Raw genomic sequence first — 18,256 nt, forward strand, 5'->3', positions numbered from 1 at the left:
TGACTTTACTGCTGAGTTGAAATGTTATCCATCCATCCTTGAGTAAGCAGAAAACTATACTGGAATGAAATTTGCCGTCTCTGCTTTCAACCTCTATTCTGCCTTTTCAGGCCACCTGTAGTTATTTGGCTTTCAACCAAAGTAATAAATGGCAAAGTGACAAAAACTAATAGTGGCCTTGGATAATCTTGAAGGGGTCAGAAGGAATACAGTAGCATTTTTTCTGTAACACCTTTAATTAAAAGGTATATGTTTTTGCAAATTGCAGTCACTTCATTGGGTGCACAGAGTAGTTAGACTGATGTAGGATTTCTCTTTCTTAGACAAAAATCTCATCTTTTTATTTGTCTCAAAAGGTGCTTTTTTAAAAGGCAACTGGACTTCCAGAAGAAGAAAACGTTTCACTTCTCATCCAAGAAGCTTCATAGGTTCTTGTGGGATGATGGGGCCTATGGAAGGATTAGTTCCAACAGGATGGGGCTTGGGTTGAAATAATCTTATTTCTTTGCAGTCATCTGGTTGTTAGCACTCTGTTCTGACACTCGGCTAGAGAGAAGTTCCCTGAAGATGGGCACCAGCAAGTTAGGTATTAAGAGGATTCCATATTTCCACAGGATTGATCTCCGGCCTAAACCACCTTAGTGCTTTGCCCATAAGACTGATTTGTGGAAAACCAGGCAGCCCTTTTTACAATATTACTATCAGCCTAAGTCATACACTCTTAAGACGGATGGAAAATATGCTTACAATCTTGGAAATACCTAACTTGGAAATTTGACAGTGAAGTATTTACAGATCAGATGCAAGAAGTGCTGCCAACATATTCTGTACAAAGTTCATAAGTCAAGAGCTTTCCACCCCTGGGTTGATTGCTGGGCTCAATTTCTTTACAGATTTGAACCAGCAGCCAAGAAGATTCTTTAGGTCATTTGTTTTATTAGGTTCAAGGATTCATTTTAGAAAAAAAAAGAATGTTATTTAATATTTTTGTATCCAGCCATATTCAAGACAAATTCATTATTTCATTCTTTCTACTTCATGAAAAGGTTTTATTTTTTTTAGCAAGACCCTCCAAAGTTTTCTTTCGAGTCCTAAAACTCAAAGAATATCACTGTAAGATTGAAGAAGTTCATTATTCTAAATTAAAACATAAGCTACGCTGTATCAGGGGTGTTCAACCTTGGCAACTTTTAAGACTTGTGGACTTCAACTCAAAGAATTCCCCAGCCAGCATAGATATCTCTGGGTTATATTCATGGTTGATACATAGTACAAAGATTTGTGCCAAAATGGTGTATATTTAATAAATTTTTTGAGTTTTCTGTTTTTGAAGATTAACTTCTTGCAACTGACAGCAGGGAAGAATCTGGAAAATATTTGTTTTGCTAATAGGCTACCAGCTCCAGATAACTATTAACAGAGAATCATAGAGACATTGAAGAGTGACTGATTATATATATAGCGGTAATTTGGATTCTTGTAACAAATACCTGGTAGCTTTAGAGCTGACAACTATATTGTCAAGCTTGAAAGACAGAAAAGAATATTTATAGTTCAGGGTAGAACTGTGGAGTCCTAAGCTTAGAGAACACCAAGGACCCCACAATCTTGTGAAAACTTATTCAGCATTGTTTTGCAGATATTCTTCTCCTGCTTGGCTATCTTCATCAGAACCTTCATGAGAAGGTTGGAGAATCTCGTGAAGGAAGAGAACATTGTTTTATTCCATTTACCCAATGTTCTGACAAAGGTTTAAAAATAAATGTGCCAGCCAAGTTTGTGGACAGTTTAATTATCACAAACTAAAACAACAAACATACATATATGTATATGTATAGGTATAAATGTGTGTGTGTGTGTGTGTATTAGACTGAAGCCATTTTTCTTTAAACACCATCCACTATACAGGAAATCCTTTTGCTTCACGTCCTAATTCTTTTACAAGCCATTGTATGGCTTTCACTAGAAAATCCATTTTCATGTCTGCAGATGTTTCCATTAATTGGAATGATGTTTTCATTGTTGGATTCTAACTGGGAACTCCCATCAGTAGGCAACTGAAAGAAATGAATGATTTGAGAATCAAGCAGAAACTGACTTCAACAAATATTTGATCTATTCAGAACAGCCAGAACTATTTCTCATTCCTGCTTTTCACTCATGTAGTTCCAAGAGATGCATGCAATCTGACATGATTGATTGGATGAATGAACTGATCAGAATATTGATATTCAGAGTTTGTATCTCTTCACATTTTGCAGGTAGTTCTTGTAAGTGTGTGTATATATCTATGCAGGTATATACACATTTTATTTTATTTATTTTAATTCCATTTATATCCCGCCCTTCTCCGAAGACTCAGGGCGGCTTACAAGCTTAGCAGTAGCCTTCATTCTATGTATATGCCTGCTTATTAGGGCTTTCACACACACCCCCCAAGTGGCATTATTACAAAGTCAGCTTAATTGCCCCCAACAATCTGGGTCCTCATTTTACCTACCTCGGAAGGATGGAAGGCTGAGTCAACCTTGAGCCTGGTGGGATGCGAACCTGCACTAATTGCAGGCAGCTGGTGTTACTTAAGGAGGCATTAGCCCATGCTAATTAGTCCATGCGCACACATAATATGTATCTTAGAATTCATGTTAGATTAGAAAATATATTTATAAAATGGAGTTTTTGAGAGGAAAAAGCAAGAAAACATTTACATTATTTCAAAATATTTTTGTAGATTCTATTTGTGAACTGATGGACTAATGTTGGAATGACTAATGAAACTATACATGAGAAAGTGACACAGACTGGAAATATTTGATCCAATATTAATGACTGTACATGTATTATCATAATTATGTAGAAAATGAAGCAATGTAATAGTACATAATTTGCTTTTTCAAAACTTACTTTTCTTTTAGACTGTGTATTTGTAGGTAGACTGTTCTTAACCCTGCTTTGAGTTGCTTCTTCTAAATCTAGAACACAAAACAAATTTATTCCATTAAGAATAACCTCTTTGAGTATAAAGAAATATAATAAAAGCTATCACACAATCACACAAATGAATCTTGAAGATCACCTAATTCACTTCCACTTAATATAAGGATTGTAAGATTGAAGTCTAAGATTGAAGCATCTGGAAGCACCAGATTGGACAATCCAAATCCATGTAATCTCTCTTAACATTTTGTCTTTTTAAAAAACTATTAAATTTATTAAATCATCAGTTTGTAGTCCATAAACAATACTAGCGTCCAGCTTGTCTAAACTGTAAAACAGTAGTTTTCTGTTCAATGCATACATTTTAACTACAGTTACCTGAATACAATATTAATTTAATAAATTTACACAAAGAGCTTAGCTGAGAGCTGAAAGCTATACGTATTGTTTATTGGATCAGATTATAGACAGACTAAGACCCAATGCACAGTGATCATGCAGATGCTTCTGGAATTATTAAATGTTGGCCTTAAAGATCAAGTCTTGTTTTTTCCCTAGTTTGGACTAGCCAGGTTCTCCTTGGAATGGAGCCATAGATTTCACTGAGCAAAGTTATGGCCACTGCCTGTACCCACCTCTACTCCTTCTCTTGTGGGTCAATGACTAAATACCAATCTCTTTCTATTATACAGTGGCATATTATTAGAGGGCGGCTTTTAAAAAAAAACTAGAAAAAGTCAATATTCTAGCAAAAAGAGCCTTGGTGGAGCAGTGGGCTAATGCCTCCTTAAGTAACACCAGCTGCCTGCAATTAGTGCAGGTTCGAGTCCCACCAGGCTCAAGGTTGACTCAGCCTTCCTTCCGAGGTAGGTAAAATGAGGACCCAGATTGTTGGGGGCAATAAGCTGACTTTGTAATAATGCCGCTTGGGGGGGGGCAAAAGCCCTAATAAGCAGGCATATACATAGGATGAAGGCTATTGCTAAGCACATTGATTTGTGCTTAGATTGTAAGCCGCCCTGAGTCTTCGGAGAAGGGTGGGATATAAATGGGATTAAAAAAAATACTTTACCTGTAAGGAGTTCATCAATTTGATCAACTACAAACTTTGCATCTTCCATGTTGAAGCACATGGGTGGCTTAAATTTCAAGACATTTCTGTAAGGTCCATCTGCACTCAGAAGGACCTTTCTTTCTTTCAGCCTAATTAGACAGAAGCAAAAAAGTTACTTTTGAACACAAAGAAAAATATGTGATGTTTAATTTTAAGAAATTACTTTAAAACTACTTTTAATCTGGGTGAATTTAGTAACATTTTTGGTGGTGGCACATTTTGAGAATAAGACAGCTTACAGCAATAATATATTCAGCAATTTATAATGGTGCCTCAAAGGCAGGAGGTAATGCACTCTATATTTTGGTAGGGATAATTTCTTGGGGGGAAAAATAGGTAAAAATGAGCTCCTGCTTGATATGAATTTTATTTACTTCATCTTAACATCACATTTCAAAAACGTATTTACTTGTAAATGATATGCTGGGCTTCAGCAGTAGCCGGCGTTCTCTTTAGTTGATCTTTCACCAGGTCCACACCAATAAATAAGCCAACACCTCTAAAAAATATAAAGGACATCAGAGAAATGTAACAGTTCAAAAACCACATTTCACTATTAAACAATGTCACTCCATGAGAGCTGTGTGTGTTTATATGTGTCTGCCTTTCTGTGTGTGTGCTTGTGTGTGCAAAAGCTACTGAGTGCTAAGTAGACTTTTCTACAAAGGTGTCCATAGGGAAAGGGGTCAAAAAAGTCAAGATGACAATCACCACCATGCAGCTGAAACTCTGCCTCTTTTCTACATGTACTGTGCAGGTCATCTTAACTTCTCTGACCTCTCCCTCTGCTTTCCGTTGAATTTGGAGCACAGGCAATGCTTCTTGGGCTAGTCTTTCTCTGCATGCAGCAGAGATGTGGCAACAGGAATGAATGTCAGAACAGCTTATCTCTATGAATATAACATCTTGATAGTAATCAAATGTGTTAACTAAGTATAAACTAGTCTTAACTGACATGAAGAAAATTTGCAGTAGGTAGCCACCCTTGAAGAAGTTTTCTTGGTTTACCATAGACAGTAAGAGTTCTAGCTGGTATCTCGTTCCATACCAATTCTGCTGGTACAGAAGCAAATACTTCTTCAGAAACACGGTTTCTAATCTATGTTGACCTTTAAAAGTTAAGCATCATCATTCTAAACTATATCTAGAAATTGTAAAATTCTTTCAGCATAGGCTAGATATCTTTATGTTCACCACAACTAGTAAATAGCTTGGCAGCTACACCTTGAATTAACTATCCTTTCTTCATAATTTTTAGTCTTGCATTACTTTGGTCAGTCCTAGTTGTTATTAGACTCTTAGGGCAGTATGTAATGATAATGTTTATTTGACCAATGCATAGGTTTTCTTTTATGCTGTTCTGTATGATGGTAACAAACCTAAAAGTAAATTTACTTTACCTGACATCTCCCACCAATGAGTGCTTCATCTGTTGTTCCTTCAGTAGTCCAATGAGGTAGTTTCCAATGCGTGTGGCATTACCTTGTAGATCTTCCTGTTCTATTATATCCAAGACAGCCAGACCAATTGCACAAGATACTGGGTTGCCACCAAACTGAAAGCAAGAATAGTTGAGAATGTAGGGCAGTTTATTTCAAACATCTCTTTTCCCTGAACATGACCTTTTTTCACAGAGGGAGACAAGTTTTTGACATTCTCTATTTGAAAGATTGTGTGGTCAAAGTTCAGTTTAGAGATGATAAGAATGAAATAGTATAGAGCTAACATTCAGCATCTCAGTAATATACTGAGTAGGTACACAAATCACCTGATCAAGCTTCTCAATTGCGTAATCAAATATTCTATTTTCTTTTATAAATCAGACTGGCTGGTTTATATTTTAATAGTGTAAATACTACTGGAACACTGTATATCACTTCCATATTGGAACACTGTATATCACATCATTGAGTGGTATTCTGTTAATCAGAACTTATAATTTAACTATCTGATTATAACATTAAAAATGATACTCACAGTATTGAAGTACTCTAACCCCGAGGCACCAAAGGCTTCTGCAATTTCTCTTGTTGTAACAACACAAGACATTGGATGGCCATTGCCAATGGGCTTCCCCATAGTGACAATGTCAGGCACAAAGTCTTCACCTTGCAGCTGGAAAGCCCAGAAAGTCTTCCCAACTCGACCAAATCCAACTTGGACTTCATCTGCTATGAAAACTCCCCCTGCTTTGTGAACAAATCTGAACATTATAAAAAAACAGAACAGTTCAGATTTCTCATTATGACTTTAGATAAATTCTAACCATAGATTTGTAACTTTCTCCCACAGGATAAAATAATTAATTATTTGAATTTTAAATTTAGCTCCTAAAAAGCTCCTTTTAAGATCTGAGAATTGCAAGTATTACTACTGATAAAATACATACTGCACTCTTTATAGAGTAATTTATCAGAGCCTGAAACTAAGTGGACTTGAAACATTGCCTGGGGCCCAGCACACAGTTAGGTTTTAGTTATCGAAAAACAAAATCAAATGAAAAATTTGAAATTGCTAAATTTGATCAGAAAAATCATGAGGCATATCGCTCATAAAACTATTCCCTCAATATATTTATAGGGGTGCTAGGTCTGAATTATTTTCTAAACCACTCTTTGCATTATTCACTCTATACATGATATTGATTTCAAATTACTAGTTTGCTCTAAGAATGCTAAAAATAAAACAAGAGAAATATTCGGTGGCATGATAACTATTCTCAAACACTGTTTCCCTAAAGCAGGGGTCCCCCAACCCCAGTCCGTGGACCAATACCGGGCTGTGGCAGGCCAGCAACCAGGCTGCACAAACAAGCAAAGCCCCATCCACAAGATGCAGGCAGCACACAAAACCACGCACCCTCCGGTCTGTGGAAAAACCTCTCTCCACAGAACTGGTCCCTGGTGCCCAAAAGGTTGGGGACCTCTGCCCTAAAAGTATACATTAGCTTGGAACAGTGCATTCTAAGATATTAGAGTGAAAAAAATCACCATCATTGCTATTCGGACTGAATTACTTGACAAAATCTTCTTGTTATAAGTTGTCTGCTACTTCAGGAACAAAAATTACAGCCAAAAACCGCTATTCCTTAATAGGTAGAATGGGGCAAATTTAAATTACTATTCACCAATCTGGTGCCCTCCATACATATTGGGACTTTTAGATGCTGGCTATATGACTATATTGGAAATTGTAGGAAGGCATGATAGTAGATTAGAGAACTCCTACTAATTGTCTTGCTACAATTAAGCCATTCCAAGCACTATACATACTGTGCCACTTTCTGGAAATAGCCTGCAGGTGGAATTATTTGGCCTCCACAACTCTGCATGGATTCAGCAATAAAGGCAGCAATCTAAGTCAGAGAAGATGTTGCAGAAGGTGTTACAGAAGAAAGAATGGTCCTCAATCTAGTCTTTTGCAAATGACCCAACAATCAAATGTAAGCTATCAAAATAAGGAAGATAAATGAACAAAGAGGTTGGGCAGTTCTATGCATAACTATGAGTAAACAGGGATGCCCAATTTTTCAATGCCAGCTCAGGCATTCAATTGAATTATGAAATCACCACAAACTATTTATTGAGAAAGTGTTGGATTGATTTTCAAGGTGTACCAACATATGTACATACCTACTGTAGATGGAATATCCAGAGAGATTTTACTTCCAGATTATCTGATAAATGATGAGGTTCCATATTTTAATTAATTATTAATTATTCCAAATCTCCAAATATGAAAAGAATATTTGGCAAGTTCTTTTATTCTTCATGGCACACTGAAATAGTCAGTTGTATCTCCTTTCACTCAGCTAAGATACCTAAACATATTCCCTGGCGTTAAAAGCTCCACAGAGTGAAATTTTGGACACCCCTGCTTTAGGAAAGACTTAACGAGAAAATTCCCCCCCAAAAAAGAGCCAGTTGACAAAAAGAAGCCTACAGATAAAATAATTCCAGTTGCTGGGGATGAAAACAATGCAAACAAACGCAAAGACATTATGTCAAATCAAGAATCAGTATCAGCACTTTGGGTAGACCAGAACATGAAGCTTACTTTTTTCTCTTTTTGCCCTCAGTATTAAGTCATTGCTGTCCCCCAAAACTGCCTGCAGAGCACGTTTCCTATTTAACTGCCTCCCACACTTTGCGCAACCCTCCCTGAGAATCTGCAGGATCCATGGTAGTTGGGCAGGAGGGTCTTCCTGGAAAGAAGGTCATGCGGTAACGTGTAAAGAAGTGCACATAGACTTGAAGAGGTACACTACAGCCAGGCAGTAGAAGATTCCCCATTGTCTGTAAAACGTTATCAGATCTACGGCACCAAAACCTATAAAGATGTATTTGAAAAGGGAGAGAAACAGACAAAGGGAAGAAAATAGAAAACTATCTGTTAGATTTTGCTTTAAAAAAACTGGTTAAGGAATTAAAAGACTGATAGCAGATTTCTGGACTTTAAAGTAGTTGGAGAAAATAAGTTAAAATGTATACCTTCAGGTATTTGCACTATTTAGCCTTTCTTACTTGGACTTTTAACTAACTAGAGTGATTTACTGTAAACTCGATCACACTACATTGTCTTTTGTTGTCCTTTTATCCTTTTGTGTTTATTTTGGTTGAGTTTGGTGGATAAGGTTTTGTAGTTTCTAATTCTAAATTCTATTTCACGTGTTTTTCCCCCCAGCCAAATGCTAACCAGTTTTCATGATGCCTGAGAATTGCAAGGGTTGTAATCTAACGATTTTGGAAAGTGCTAGGTTAGGGAAGGCTGCTTTATTATATAGTACCTAGTTTTCCTTTATACATTAAAACAAAGTTAATATATTATTATGTAACTTGCTGGAAGCTCAGTGAGACAGATAATGACTTAATGGAAGCCCTTTACTAAGATCAGAAGTAAACTGAACTGTAAAACATATTTCTGGGGCATCCGTTGAACCATACATATTTTCTGAGTTCAGTATTATCTAAAAGAAGACATGAAGTGAAATTGTTGGGCTCTCAATATAATCTTCTAGTAATATGGAACAATCTGTTGATTTTCTTTATTTTTGAACTGTTCATATCCCTCAAAAAGGGGATGCCAGGCAGTGTCCATAAAATGTTTAAATCTAAATATAGCCTATAAATTTAATAGTTTATAAAGAGGTAAGGCTGATTAAACACTACTAAGCACATTGATTTGTGCTTTAGATTGTAAGCCGCCCTGAGTCTTCAGAGAAGGGCGGGATATAAATGGGATTAAAAAATAATAATAATAATTGAAAAGGAAAAGGAGAGTTTTCAAGGCACTCGCCAGCCCTGGTTCCCTACACGAGGCCACAGAGTCATGAAAAGAAGGCCAGGAGAGAATATTCCACAGGGCAATGGTACTCTTCCCAGGTCCCGTCACTTGAAGTTCCTCAACTGACGGGGTATGCAACATATCTTCTCTGACTGACCGGGTGGGCTGATGTAATAGGAACCGTAATTTTGCTACGAGTTGCACACTCTATGCATTCCAGCTCATTTTTGGCTTCAGATAGAAGATATCCACTCAAATACTGCTTACAGTTCACAGATGGAAGTTTTGTGGATCTTCAGCTATTGTTACACGATTACATTAATTTGCAAAACAGGATCCCTGTGCTTAGCACAGATGGAGAAAACAAGACTTTTACTAGGATACTTCCTGTGCACAGCCATGAAAGTTATCAAGAATGTAGTCTTGGTAACGAGGGGGGAGGGGAAATCCAGATTTATTCATTCATATTTTAAAACCCATGTGGGTCCTCATTTAAAACAGTGCTTGTAAAACTCGCAAATATGAATTAAAGGGCATAGTGTACACTTTAAAATCCAGAATCTGTTAAAAAATGAAAGATTTCAATTATATAAGATAATTAAGTGGTCTTAATCAGGATGAATACTGATGGATAGGGAAGGGGCAAGAGAACACTTTTTAAAAGTTTCAAGAGCTTATGTACCTGACAGCCATTCTTTTGAGCTTTCTCAATAATAATTCTCACATCATCAGCATAAGCACCTGCTGGATCTTCATGATCTTCTCTATACTTTCCTCTGTAAATATCTGGGGACGGTGCCTAAAAGGCAAGACAAATCTTTGAAATATTCATTTCAATGCATGTTTCCTTCCAAAAGAAATACCAAAGCTGTATTTAAACACCAGTAATCTCTCCCTTTCTCTCGAGTATGAATTCATGCAAAGTATATACTAATTATTCTTTTTAAGCCTTTTTACACAAAAATAATGACATATAATGCATTTTAGCTCAGTAGATCCTACTTCTATGTAGGCATGTGCAGGAATCTACAGTCAGAATACATTGGTAGGGAGAACTTAGATAACTTAAAGTGAAATATAATAAATACTCACCACGTGTACAAATTCCTTTTTGGCCTGTTTTCCCAGCTGATTAAATTTATATGGACTGATATCAATCAAGGATGTCACATGACCATGATAAGCACTGAAAAAATTATGAGTACAGTATGATTCAAAATACAGGAATAATGATTAAGGTTTTGGACTTTGATTGGGAAGACTCAGTCTAAGGTCCAAGTCTCCAGGGGAACGTGCAGCTGACCAGATGACCTTGGGCCCATTAATATAATTCAGTTAATTCCTCCTCAGAGAGTTCCTAAGGTAACATTAGAGGAGACCTCTGTGTGTTATTTTTGGAACATCTAAAAGATCAGGATCACCCTGAAGAAAATTTATGTGGTTGCTAAGAGTAAATACCAACTTGATGACTGACTGACTAAATCAATAAATCTATCTTAACACCAAAAGTAAAAGCAGACTATCGTTAGTATAATAGTAACTAAATGAACCACTGGTGATGCAGTGGTTAAGTGCATTATTGCAGGCAAATTCTGACTACAGCCTAGAGTTCAATCCTGATGGGATCAAAGTTGACTCAGCCTTTCATCTTTCAGAGGTCAGTAAAACGAGGATCCAGATTGTTGGGTGCAATATGCAAATAATGTGGACATTATAAATTGCCCAGTCAACACAGTAAAGCACTAAGGGGCAGTATATAAGTCTATGTGCTGTTTGTAAATGCTAATAAGTAAATAAAATTGTTCTACTGAATAATGACAGATCAACCAATCCCTCTTCCCACATTTCATATAAATGACTGAGGTAGTACAGGTCAAATTGAATGTCTATATGAATGGAAATTCATTCCAATCTATGCCTCCATTTCTGTGATTCAAGGTAATGGAGAATCAGCTGTTGTAGCACTTATTACTTTATGTTGCAAAGAGCTGCTCTCATCTATACACTCTGCATACTTACTGATCAAGGGTTATTACATCATAGTGACCGCTATACTGCCGAGCCAGGCGCAAAGCAAGGTCATTTGCTTCAGAGCTGTAAAAGAGTATTAGAAAAGGAATTCAGGGGTTTTAGCCAAAAACATAATAATCAGAAAACAGCAGGAATGTGTTTACAGTATAAACATAATATTAAAACATTAATATTGCAGGTTAGGTTACATCTGATACAATCAGATAAAGTAGGGCAACTGCCTGAATTACAATAAAAGTTGCATGATATAACAGGATTCTCTTTGGGCATTAAAACCAAAATGTTGTCCATACATGTTTGCACACACCTATAGAATGTGTAGGGCTCTTTGGAAGTTGCCAAAAATAAATTTAATTATTTAAGCCTGATTCTAACAGAGTTTTCAAAGCAAGATTTATTAAGCAAAAGTGGTGTTAAATAAATTGCAGCAACCACTTGTCATTCAAAACCAATATGTCCTCAACTACATGAAGGAGAAAGGAGATTTTTATTTCTTTTTCTTTCTAACAGCCTTCTTATGATCCAGGGAACTGGCAGAAAAGTCATTCTGACATACCCAGAGTTCACAAAGTAGCAAACAGAAAGCTTCTCTGGTAGAGTAGCTGTGAGGCGTTTGGCATACTGGACCAGATTGTCATGCAGGAATCGAGAATTGGTATTAAGCAGCTCCATTTGTTTCACTGCGGCCTTGACCAGATCAGGATGGCTGTGTCCAACTAAAAAGGATCAAGTATAGGAAACCTATTAGTCCACAGATCTCTCTAGCAACACAGTGTAAGGTTTTTATTCTGTCCTGACTTAATGGTTTCCTTTTTACCATTGCCATGGATACATATCAAAATTAAGGCAAATTTATATGGTGCCTGATTGTGTGTGACTTTTAATTGTTAATTAGGATGCCGACCTTCAACATCTTAATTGACCATACAACACATGGAACATCCCAATGCACACATTCTGGAGAGAGAGAAGTTCCCTGAGTATGGGCTCTAGCACAAGCCCAAAAGCTTGGAAGACTAAAACTTTGGTCCTGATGACCGACTCAGATTGGATCCTGCAACTTATCAAAATATTTCTTTTGCTCAGCATATCTGTCCCCATGACCCTAGAAAGACACAGATGGTGAACTATGCTCCTCTATATCCACCTTTATAAGGAAATTCATTTTCTCCCTTACTTAAGCTTTCCTTTCTAAACTTGACAAGCAGGATGATGAAAATTTATGTACTTTTGTCTATTAATTGAGACATTTCTGGTAGAATGGGTGAGCTTCATGCCATTGTTTGTATTAGAAGACAGCAAAATACTGAATCAGTTTGCTAATTTGATTTAGTTGATGTTGGGATATTAGCAGAATCCTAAATTCTTACCATGTGCTACATTGTTAATGCAATCCAAATATTTTTCTCCATTCTCATCGAACATATATTGTCCACGAGCCCGCACAATCTTAATGGGATCTTTAGCAAAGAAAACCTTGCAAGATGGCCTGCAAGAGATGATATCAAATTGTTTTAGTTTGGATCAGCTCAACACCATCGCTAGGCCTACATGTACACAAACAGTAAATGCTTTGCATTCTTTACTTTCAGTGGTCCTTTAGCACTGAGACCTATTAATCCGCTTGGCGATACATTAAACAGAACTGAAGTTCATGATGCATGCACTTTCATTGTTCAATGTGAGGAATTTCAGGAAAGGCCGTGCCAGGGCAAAACAACTAACATGGCAATTCAGTTTAGCTAATTCAGCCATTAATCTGCAAGACACTTAGTGATGATAGCAAGTGTTGATGGAGTTGGTATCTGAATAGGAATCTCAGTTCTACTATAATCTGTTAACTGAGAACTTTTTTCCAACAATCCAGTTTGAAAACCATGTGATCAGGTTCCTCTGTTCCAAGCTAAGAACTTAAATCAAGTTTTAACCAAGAAACCATTTTGAAATAATAGACCTTTTAAACACAAAAACGGAGACCAACCTCCACCACCACCACCACCCCACTTCCTGCCTGACCTGTCCTCAATTTGTGCCTGGGGATGAAAAGGTTCCTCCTGCAGGGTAAGTTGTGTGCAAGGGAGGACGAATCAATAACACAGTTCTGTTATTGAGGAAAAAACCCAACTTAAATAACTTACAAGTCTGTCTACTTTTATGTTTGGAAGGTTCTAGATATACTAGCAGGGACAATTTTTTTATTTTATTTTTTTGCAATAGTGTTTTGCAAAAACCCTGAAGAAACAACCCGTATCTGTTTCTACAGAATTTTTGTCTTGGAAGGCAACCATCTGCAGGCTGGTTATGCAAGAGTTACAAGTACAGTTGCCAATGATTATATAAAACTGATATGTCAGCATGTCGACACTGGCATCTAACTCTGGCTCATCTCATCCAATTCATGATTCATGCATCTCAAAATTATCCATTCTCTAATCCAATTTAACGCCGCGGCATGGTAATATAACTCCCAGTCTGGCAATCCAAAACCCCCCTTTTCCTTTGTATCCTGCAAGTATTTCATTTTGATTCTTGGTTTTTTCCCTTGCCAAACAAAATTTAATGACAGTTTGTTCAGATTTCGGAAGAATTTGGAGTCAAGTTGTATTGGAATATTTTGGAACAAGGACAAGATTTTGGGCAGGACATTCATCTTGATAACCGCAATTCTCCCCAATAATGAAATTTATAATGATAAAGAGGGTAGAATATTGATAGTTGAGGTTGAAATAAATTATAGGAAGGTGATGATGGTAGAGATATATGCCCCGAATCGCAATCAAGAACAGTTCTTCAAAATACTACATAATAAGATACGCAGCATAGATCATGGTGAGATTTGTTTGCTAGGAGACTTTAATGCTATTTTAGATATGAATCTGGACTATATGGGCAAGATGATTAGGAAAAGGAAAAGAAGAACATTACCGAGATCTTTTTTTAATTTGGCTAGAGACTTAAACATTCAGGATGTTTGGAGGGAGAGAAACCACAAGGCAAGACAATATACATATTACTCTAATCGGCATAACTCATGGTCTAGAATTGATATGGTATGGATGACAAAAGAAATTAACTCCGAAGTTGAAGAGGTGTGTATTGAGACAGGTACCTGGGGAGACCATAACCCCATGAAATTTAGCTGGAAAGGTTCGAAAAAAAATATCTAGATGGACCTTACAAAGATCAATCTTAAAAGAAGATGATTTCAAATCAAAGATGGAGAGAGAATTAGCTCTCTTCTTCAAAGAAAATAAAGCTGAAGACACCTCTGTACAAAATAACTGGGACACAGCCAAGGCAATAATGAGAGGGATAGCTATGGCATATATGATAAATAAGAACAAGGGGAAAAAACAACAACGGAAAAGGTTAGAAGGGGAATATAATAGATTAGAAACAATACCCCAACAAGATCCACAAAAAAGAATATCAGACAACCAATGGATTTAATTAAACATAAGCTTAATATTCTTGATAAAGAGAAACTAGCACAACAGATGAGAGGCATAAAACAAAACTTTTTTGAAAATGCAAACAAACCGGGCCGATGGCTCGCATATAAATTGAAAAAACAAAAGGAGAAAAGTTGGATTAGTAAACTATGTGATGACAAAGGGAGAATACACTATCAGGAAGAGGAGAAAAAAACTATAGCCCAGGAATTTTATGAGCAATTATACAAAGAGGATAGTCAGGTAGACGTGGAGAAAGTGGAGGAATGTTTCCAAAAAGCTAAATTACCTAAGGTTACAGAGGAAATCAGAAATATGCTGAACGAAGAAATTAGGTTGTCCGAGGTGATAAAGGCCATTAATGAACAAAAAAACAATAAAGCATCGGGTCCTGATGGTCTCCCGATAGAAATTTATAAGGAACAACAAAATATTTTAGCACAACCCTTACTGGAGGTGTTTAATGCGGTATTAGAAGATGCAAGAACGCCTAAATCTTGGTCTGAGGCAAATATAGTTCTTATCCCGAAAGATAATACTGATCATACTTTAATTCAAAATTATAGACCTATATCGCTACTCAATTCGGACTATAAGATATTCACAACAATCATAGCTGAATGACTTAAAAGATTCCTGAATGACTTTATACATGTAGACCAGAATGGCTTCCTTGCTAAGAGGCAAACTAAACATAATATTAGAGTAATACTGGATACATTAGAATATTACGAACTACACAGTGGACAACAGATGGTGTTATTATTTCTAGATGCCCAGAAGGCCTTTGATAATGTAAAATGGTCATTTTTATATCAACAACTTAATTTTATGGCTATGGGTGAAAAATTTATAAACATAATTAGGACAATCTATACTAACCAGGAAGCAAAAGTAATTATTAATGGGGAAACATCTAGGAAATTTCAAATACAAAAGGGAACACGGCAAGGTTGCCCCTTATCTCCACTGCTGTTCATATTGACACTAGAAGTCCTAAGGAGAACAATTAGAAATGATCCACAGATAAAAGGATTAGCTATTAAAAAGGAAACTTTTAAACTCCAAGCATTTGCGGATGATCTGGTCTTTATCATGGAGGACCCATACCACACGGGACCAAAATTACTGGAAGAATTAATTAAATATGGTGAAGTTGCTGGATTGAGAATAAATAGACATAAGACTAAGATGATTGTTAAAAATATGACTAATAAACAAAAAGAAAAATTGGCTGGAATTATGGACATAGAAATAGTCAAAAAAATAAAATACCTAGGAATCAATATCATGGCTAGATGCACTTCACATAAAGAAGATAACTATGATAAAATAGTGAAACAAATAAAAGGTGATTTGGAAAGATGGGGAAACCTGAACCTTTCATGATTCATGCATCTTAGTGTATTTACAATATCCTTTAGGAAAATCAGCACTGATCTAGTCTCCTAGGTGTTAATGTGACTATATTTACAGAAATAGTTATTGGAAACCAAGATATGAAAGCAAGGATGATTTTAGGGTGGAAGATAGGCTTTTATCATTCAACATGTGCCTTTACATGAAAAAGTGAAGTATTTTAATTATTCATAGGACTTCCACACACTACAAAATAAAAGTAAGTAGACTGTAAGTGTAAATATCACTGGAAGTTAGTAAAAGTAGGATGCATCAAAATGAAGACTTTCTAAAATGCAACCTTTAATTCAAAATTAATTAGCAATAAGCAATCTGTCTAGTTATTTAAGATTTGTTTAAAATGTATGCAGTTGCAACAGAAGCTTTGCTGAACTCAGGGAAACCTCCAGCCAGGTTTGGGGCTTCTATAGGGGAAATAATAATAAACTAATAAAATGAAGAACCACGGAAGCTTGTAAACCAAGGGTAGTTGTTAAATGCAGCATGTGTTTTCCATTTTAAATCCTTTCTGAAAGTAACAGGTCTGGAGATGTACAGAAAAAGTGCTATTTTTGGTAACATTTTCAATATTTCCAATAATCTTCCTCTAGCCTTTGCTTATCTTTTCATTTCAATCACAGCCTTCTTTATTCCAGAAGATCTATCTGTCCTGGGGTATCAGTATAGAGCAGAAAGCCGTGGTTTGAGCATTGGCTCTGTCTTGAATTGCTTCTCCTTCAACTCCTAGTTTGACCTGGCGAGAAGGGATTGAACCCCGCCTTGATAGGGGGTCTCTCTGGCCGCCTCTCGCAACTCTAAGCCGGCCAGTGGGAGGCCCTAATCCTATTCTGGGCGCGCACAGGCTCACTTCCTATTGGGGGGGGTCGCTTTTTCAGGTAGACGAGGACTGTCCGTCGGGAAAAAGGGGGACTGGGGACTGGGGGGCGACCCTGCGATGAGCCTGCGCGGGTGAATGCCACCGTCCTTTTCCCGCTCCATCTCCCCAGCTCCAAGGCTTTGCCCTCTCAGCTCACCCGATGTGTTTCTTCCGCAGTTCGAGGGTCTCCGCTTTGCTATACACCTCCATCCTCCTGCCCGGTCCCGAAAGCTCTCCTGTCCTCTGCAGCCGTCGGGGACTCGCTCGGTGGCAGTCCTGCCGGCGAAGGACATCTTCCTTATATCACGCGCCGCCTAGGCGCCGGACTCCGCCTCCATAGTCCGCTGCCAACCTTCCTTGCCCATCCCCGATCCTCCCATCTTCGTCCCAGGCCGCGCCAGACCAGCCGCAGAGCCGGGCGAGGGGGAGCGCAAGGACGGCTGTTTTCGCTCCGGCTGGTCACGTGCAGAGAGAATGATTCCCTCCGCCTTCCAAGGGCTAAGCAACACGGCTTGCCAGCGGCGGTCTGGCACCAAAGGCCACGCTGCGAAAGGGCAGCTCGTGGAGGCTCCGGGAGACGGTCCAGTAACGATTAAGTAGATTGTTTTGATCCCAGGTATAAAGATATTTGATTCAACTATACACCTACGATTTTTTTCCCCCCAGTCTTTTTAATTTTTCCACATGCTCCCGTTGATTTCAATGGACCAAAATCAACGGAGAGAAAATAATAATCACATTGATGGAGCTTTCAGTACGAAGAAAGGAGAGGTGTCAAAGGAACAATCTGTTCATCCCACCTTCTTCCTATCAAGAGTTTTCAAAAAAATGATCTTCTAAGACACGAGAGTTACATTAAAGATTTCAGGAGATATCTGACCTGTAGTTGAGTTGGAATTCTGATGCAGACTTAACTGAAAATAGTATCATAACAGGTCTTTGTTCCACTGTCAGTCTTGGTTTGATTAGACCTATTGTTTGACTGGCTCTTATTTTAATCTGTGTTCTGTTTGTGGTAATCACACATATTTCTGATAACCACGAGGCTGTTATGATTCCTTTGAGGAGATGCCAGAATTGAAGTTGTGCAAGTCAGGTATGTCCAATACACTTTCAAATCCTCTAATTTAACCCACTACCTTGGCATCTCTGATAACTGGTCAT

General features: G+C 37.5%; 1 protein-coding gene across 1 annotated transcript; it reads right to left on the minus strand.

The window, feature by feature from the left end:
* Nucleotides 1–1,571: 1,571 nt before the first annotated feature.
* Nucleotides 1,572–17,374, minus strand: ETNPPL (ethanolamine-phosphate phospho-lyase). The gene is made up of 13 exons (XM_081332773.1): nucleotides 17,250–17,374; nucleotides 12,736–12,854; nucleotides 11,922–12,081; nucleotides 11,354–11,428; nucleotides 10,427–10,520; nucleotides 10,017–10,133; nucleotides 7,324–7,406; nucleotides 6,029–6,254; nucleotides 5,452–5,606; nucleotides 4,461–4,550; nucleotides 4,010–4,140; nucleotides 2,905–2,972; nucleotides 1,572–2,057 (listed from the first exon to the last, which is right to left on the minus strand). The coding sequence occupies exons 1-13, from the start codon at nucleotides 17,300–17,302 to the stop codon at nucleotides 1,923–1,925; spliced, it is 1,506 nt and encodes a 501-aa protein (XP_081188899.1). The 5' UTR covers nucleotides 17,303–17,374; the 3' UTR covers nucleotides 1,572–1,922.
* Nucleotides 17,375–18,256: the final 882 nt, after the last annotated feature.

The sequence above is a fragment of the Vipera berus genome (assembly GCF_964194415.1).
Source record: "Vipera berus genome assembly, chromosome: 7".
NCBI lineage: Eukaryota > Metazoa > Chordata > Lepidosauria > Squamata > Viperidae > Vipera > Vipera berus.

Bases quoted from the DNA above. Each gene is read 5' to 3' on its own strand.
- ETNPPL (XM_081332773.1), bottom strand. From the start codon at position 17,302: ATGGAGGTGTATAGCAAAGCGGAGACCCTCGAACTGCGGAAGAAACAC. The intron at 11,429-11,921 runs GTATGTCAGAAT...ACTCTTTTACAG, and splicing joins TGCTACTTTGTGAACTCTGG to CTCTGAAGCAAATGACCTTG. The intron at 4,141-4,460 runs GTAAATACGTTT...CTGTCTAATTAG, and splicing joins GCCCAGCATATCATTTACAA to GCTGAAAGAAAGAAAGGTCC.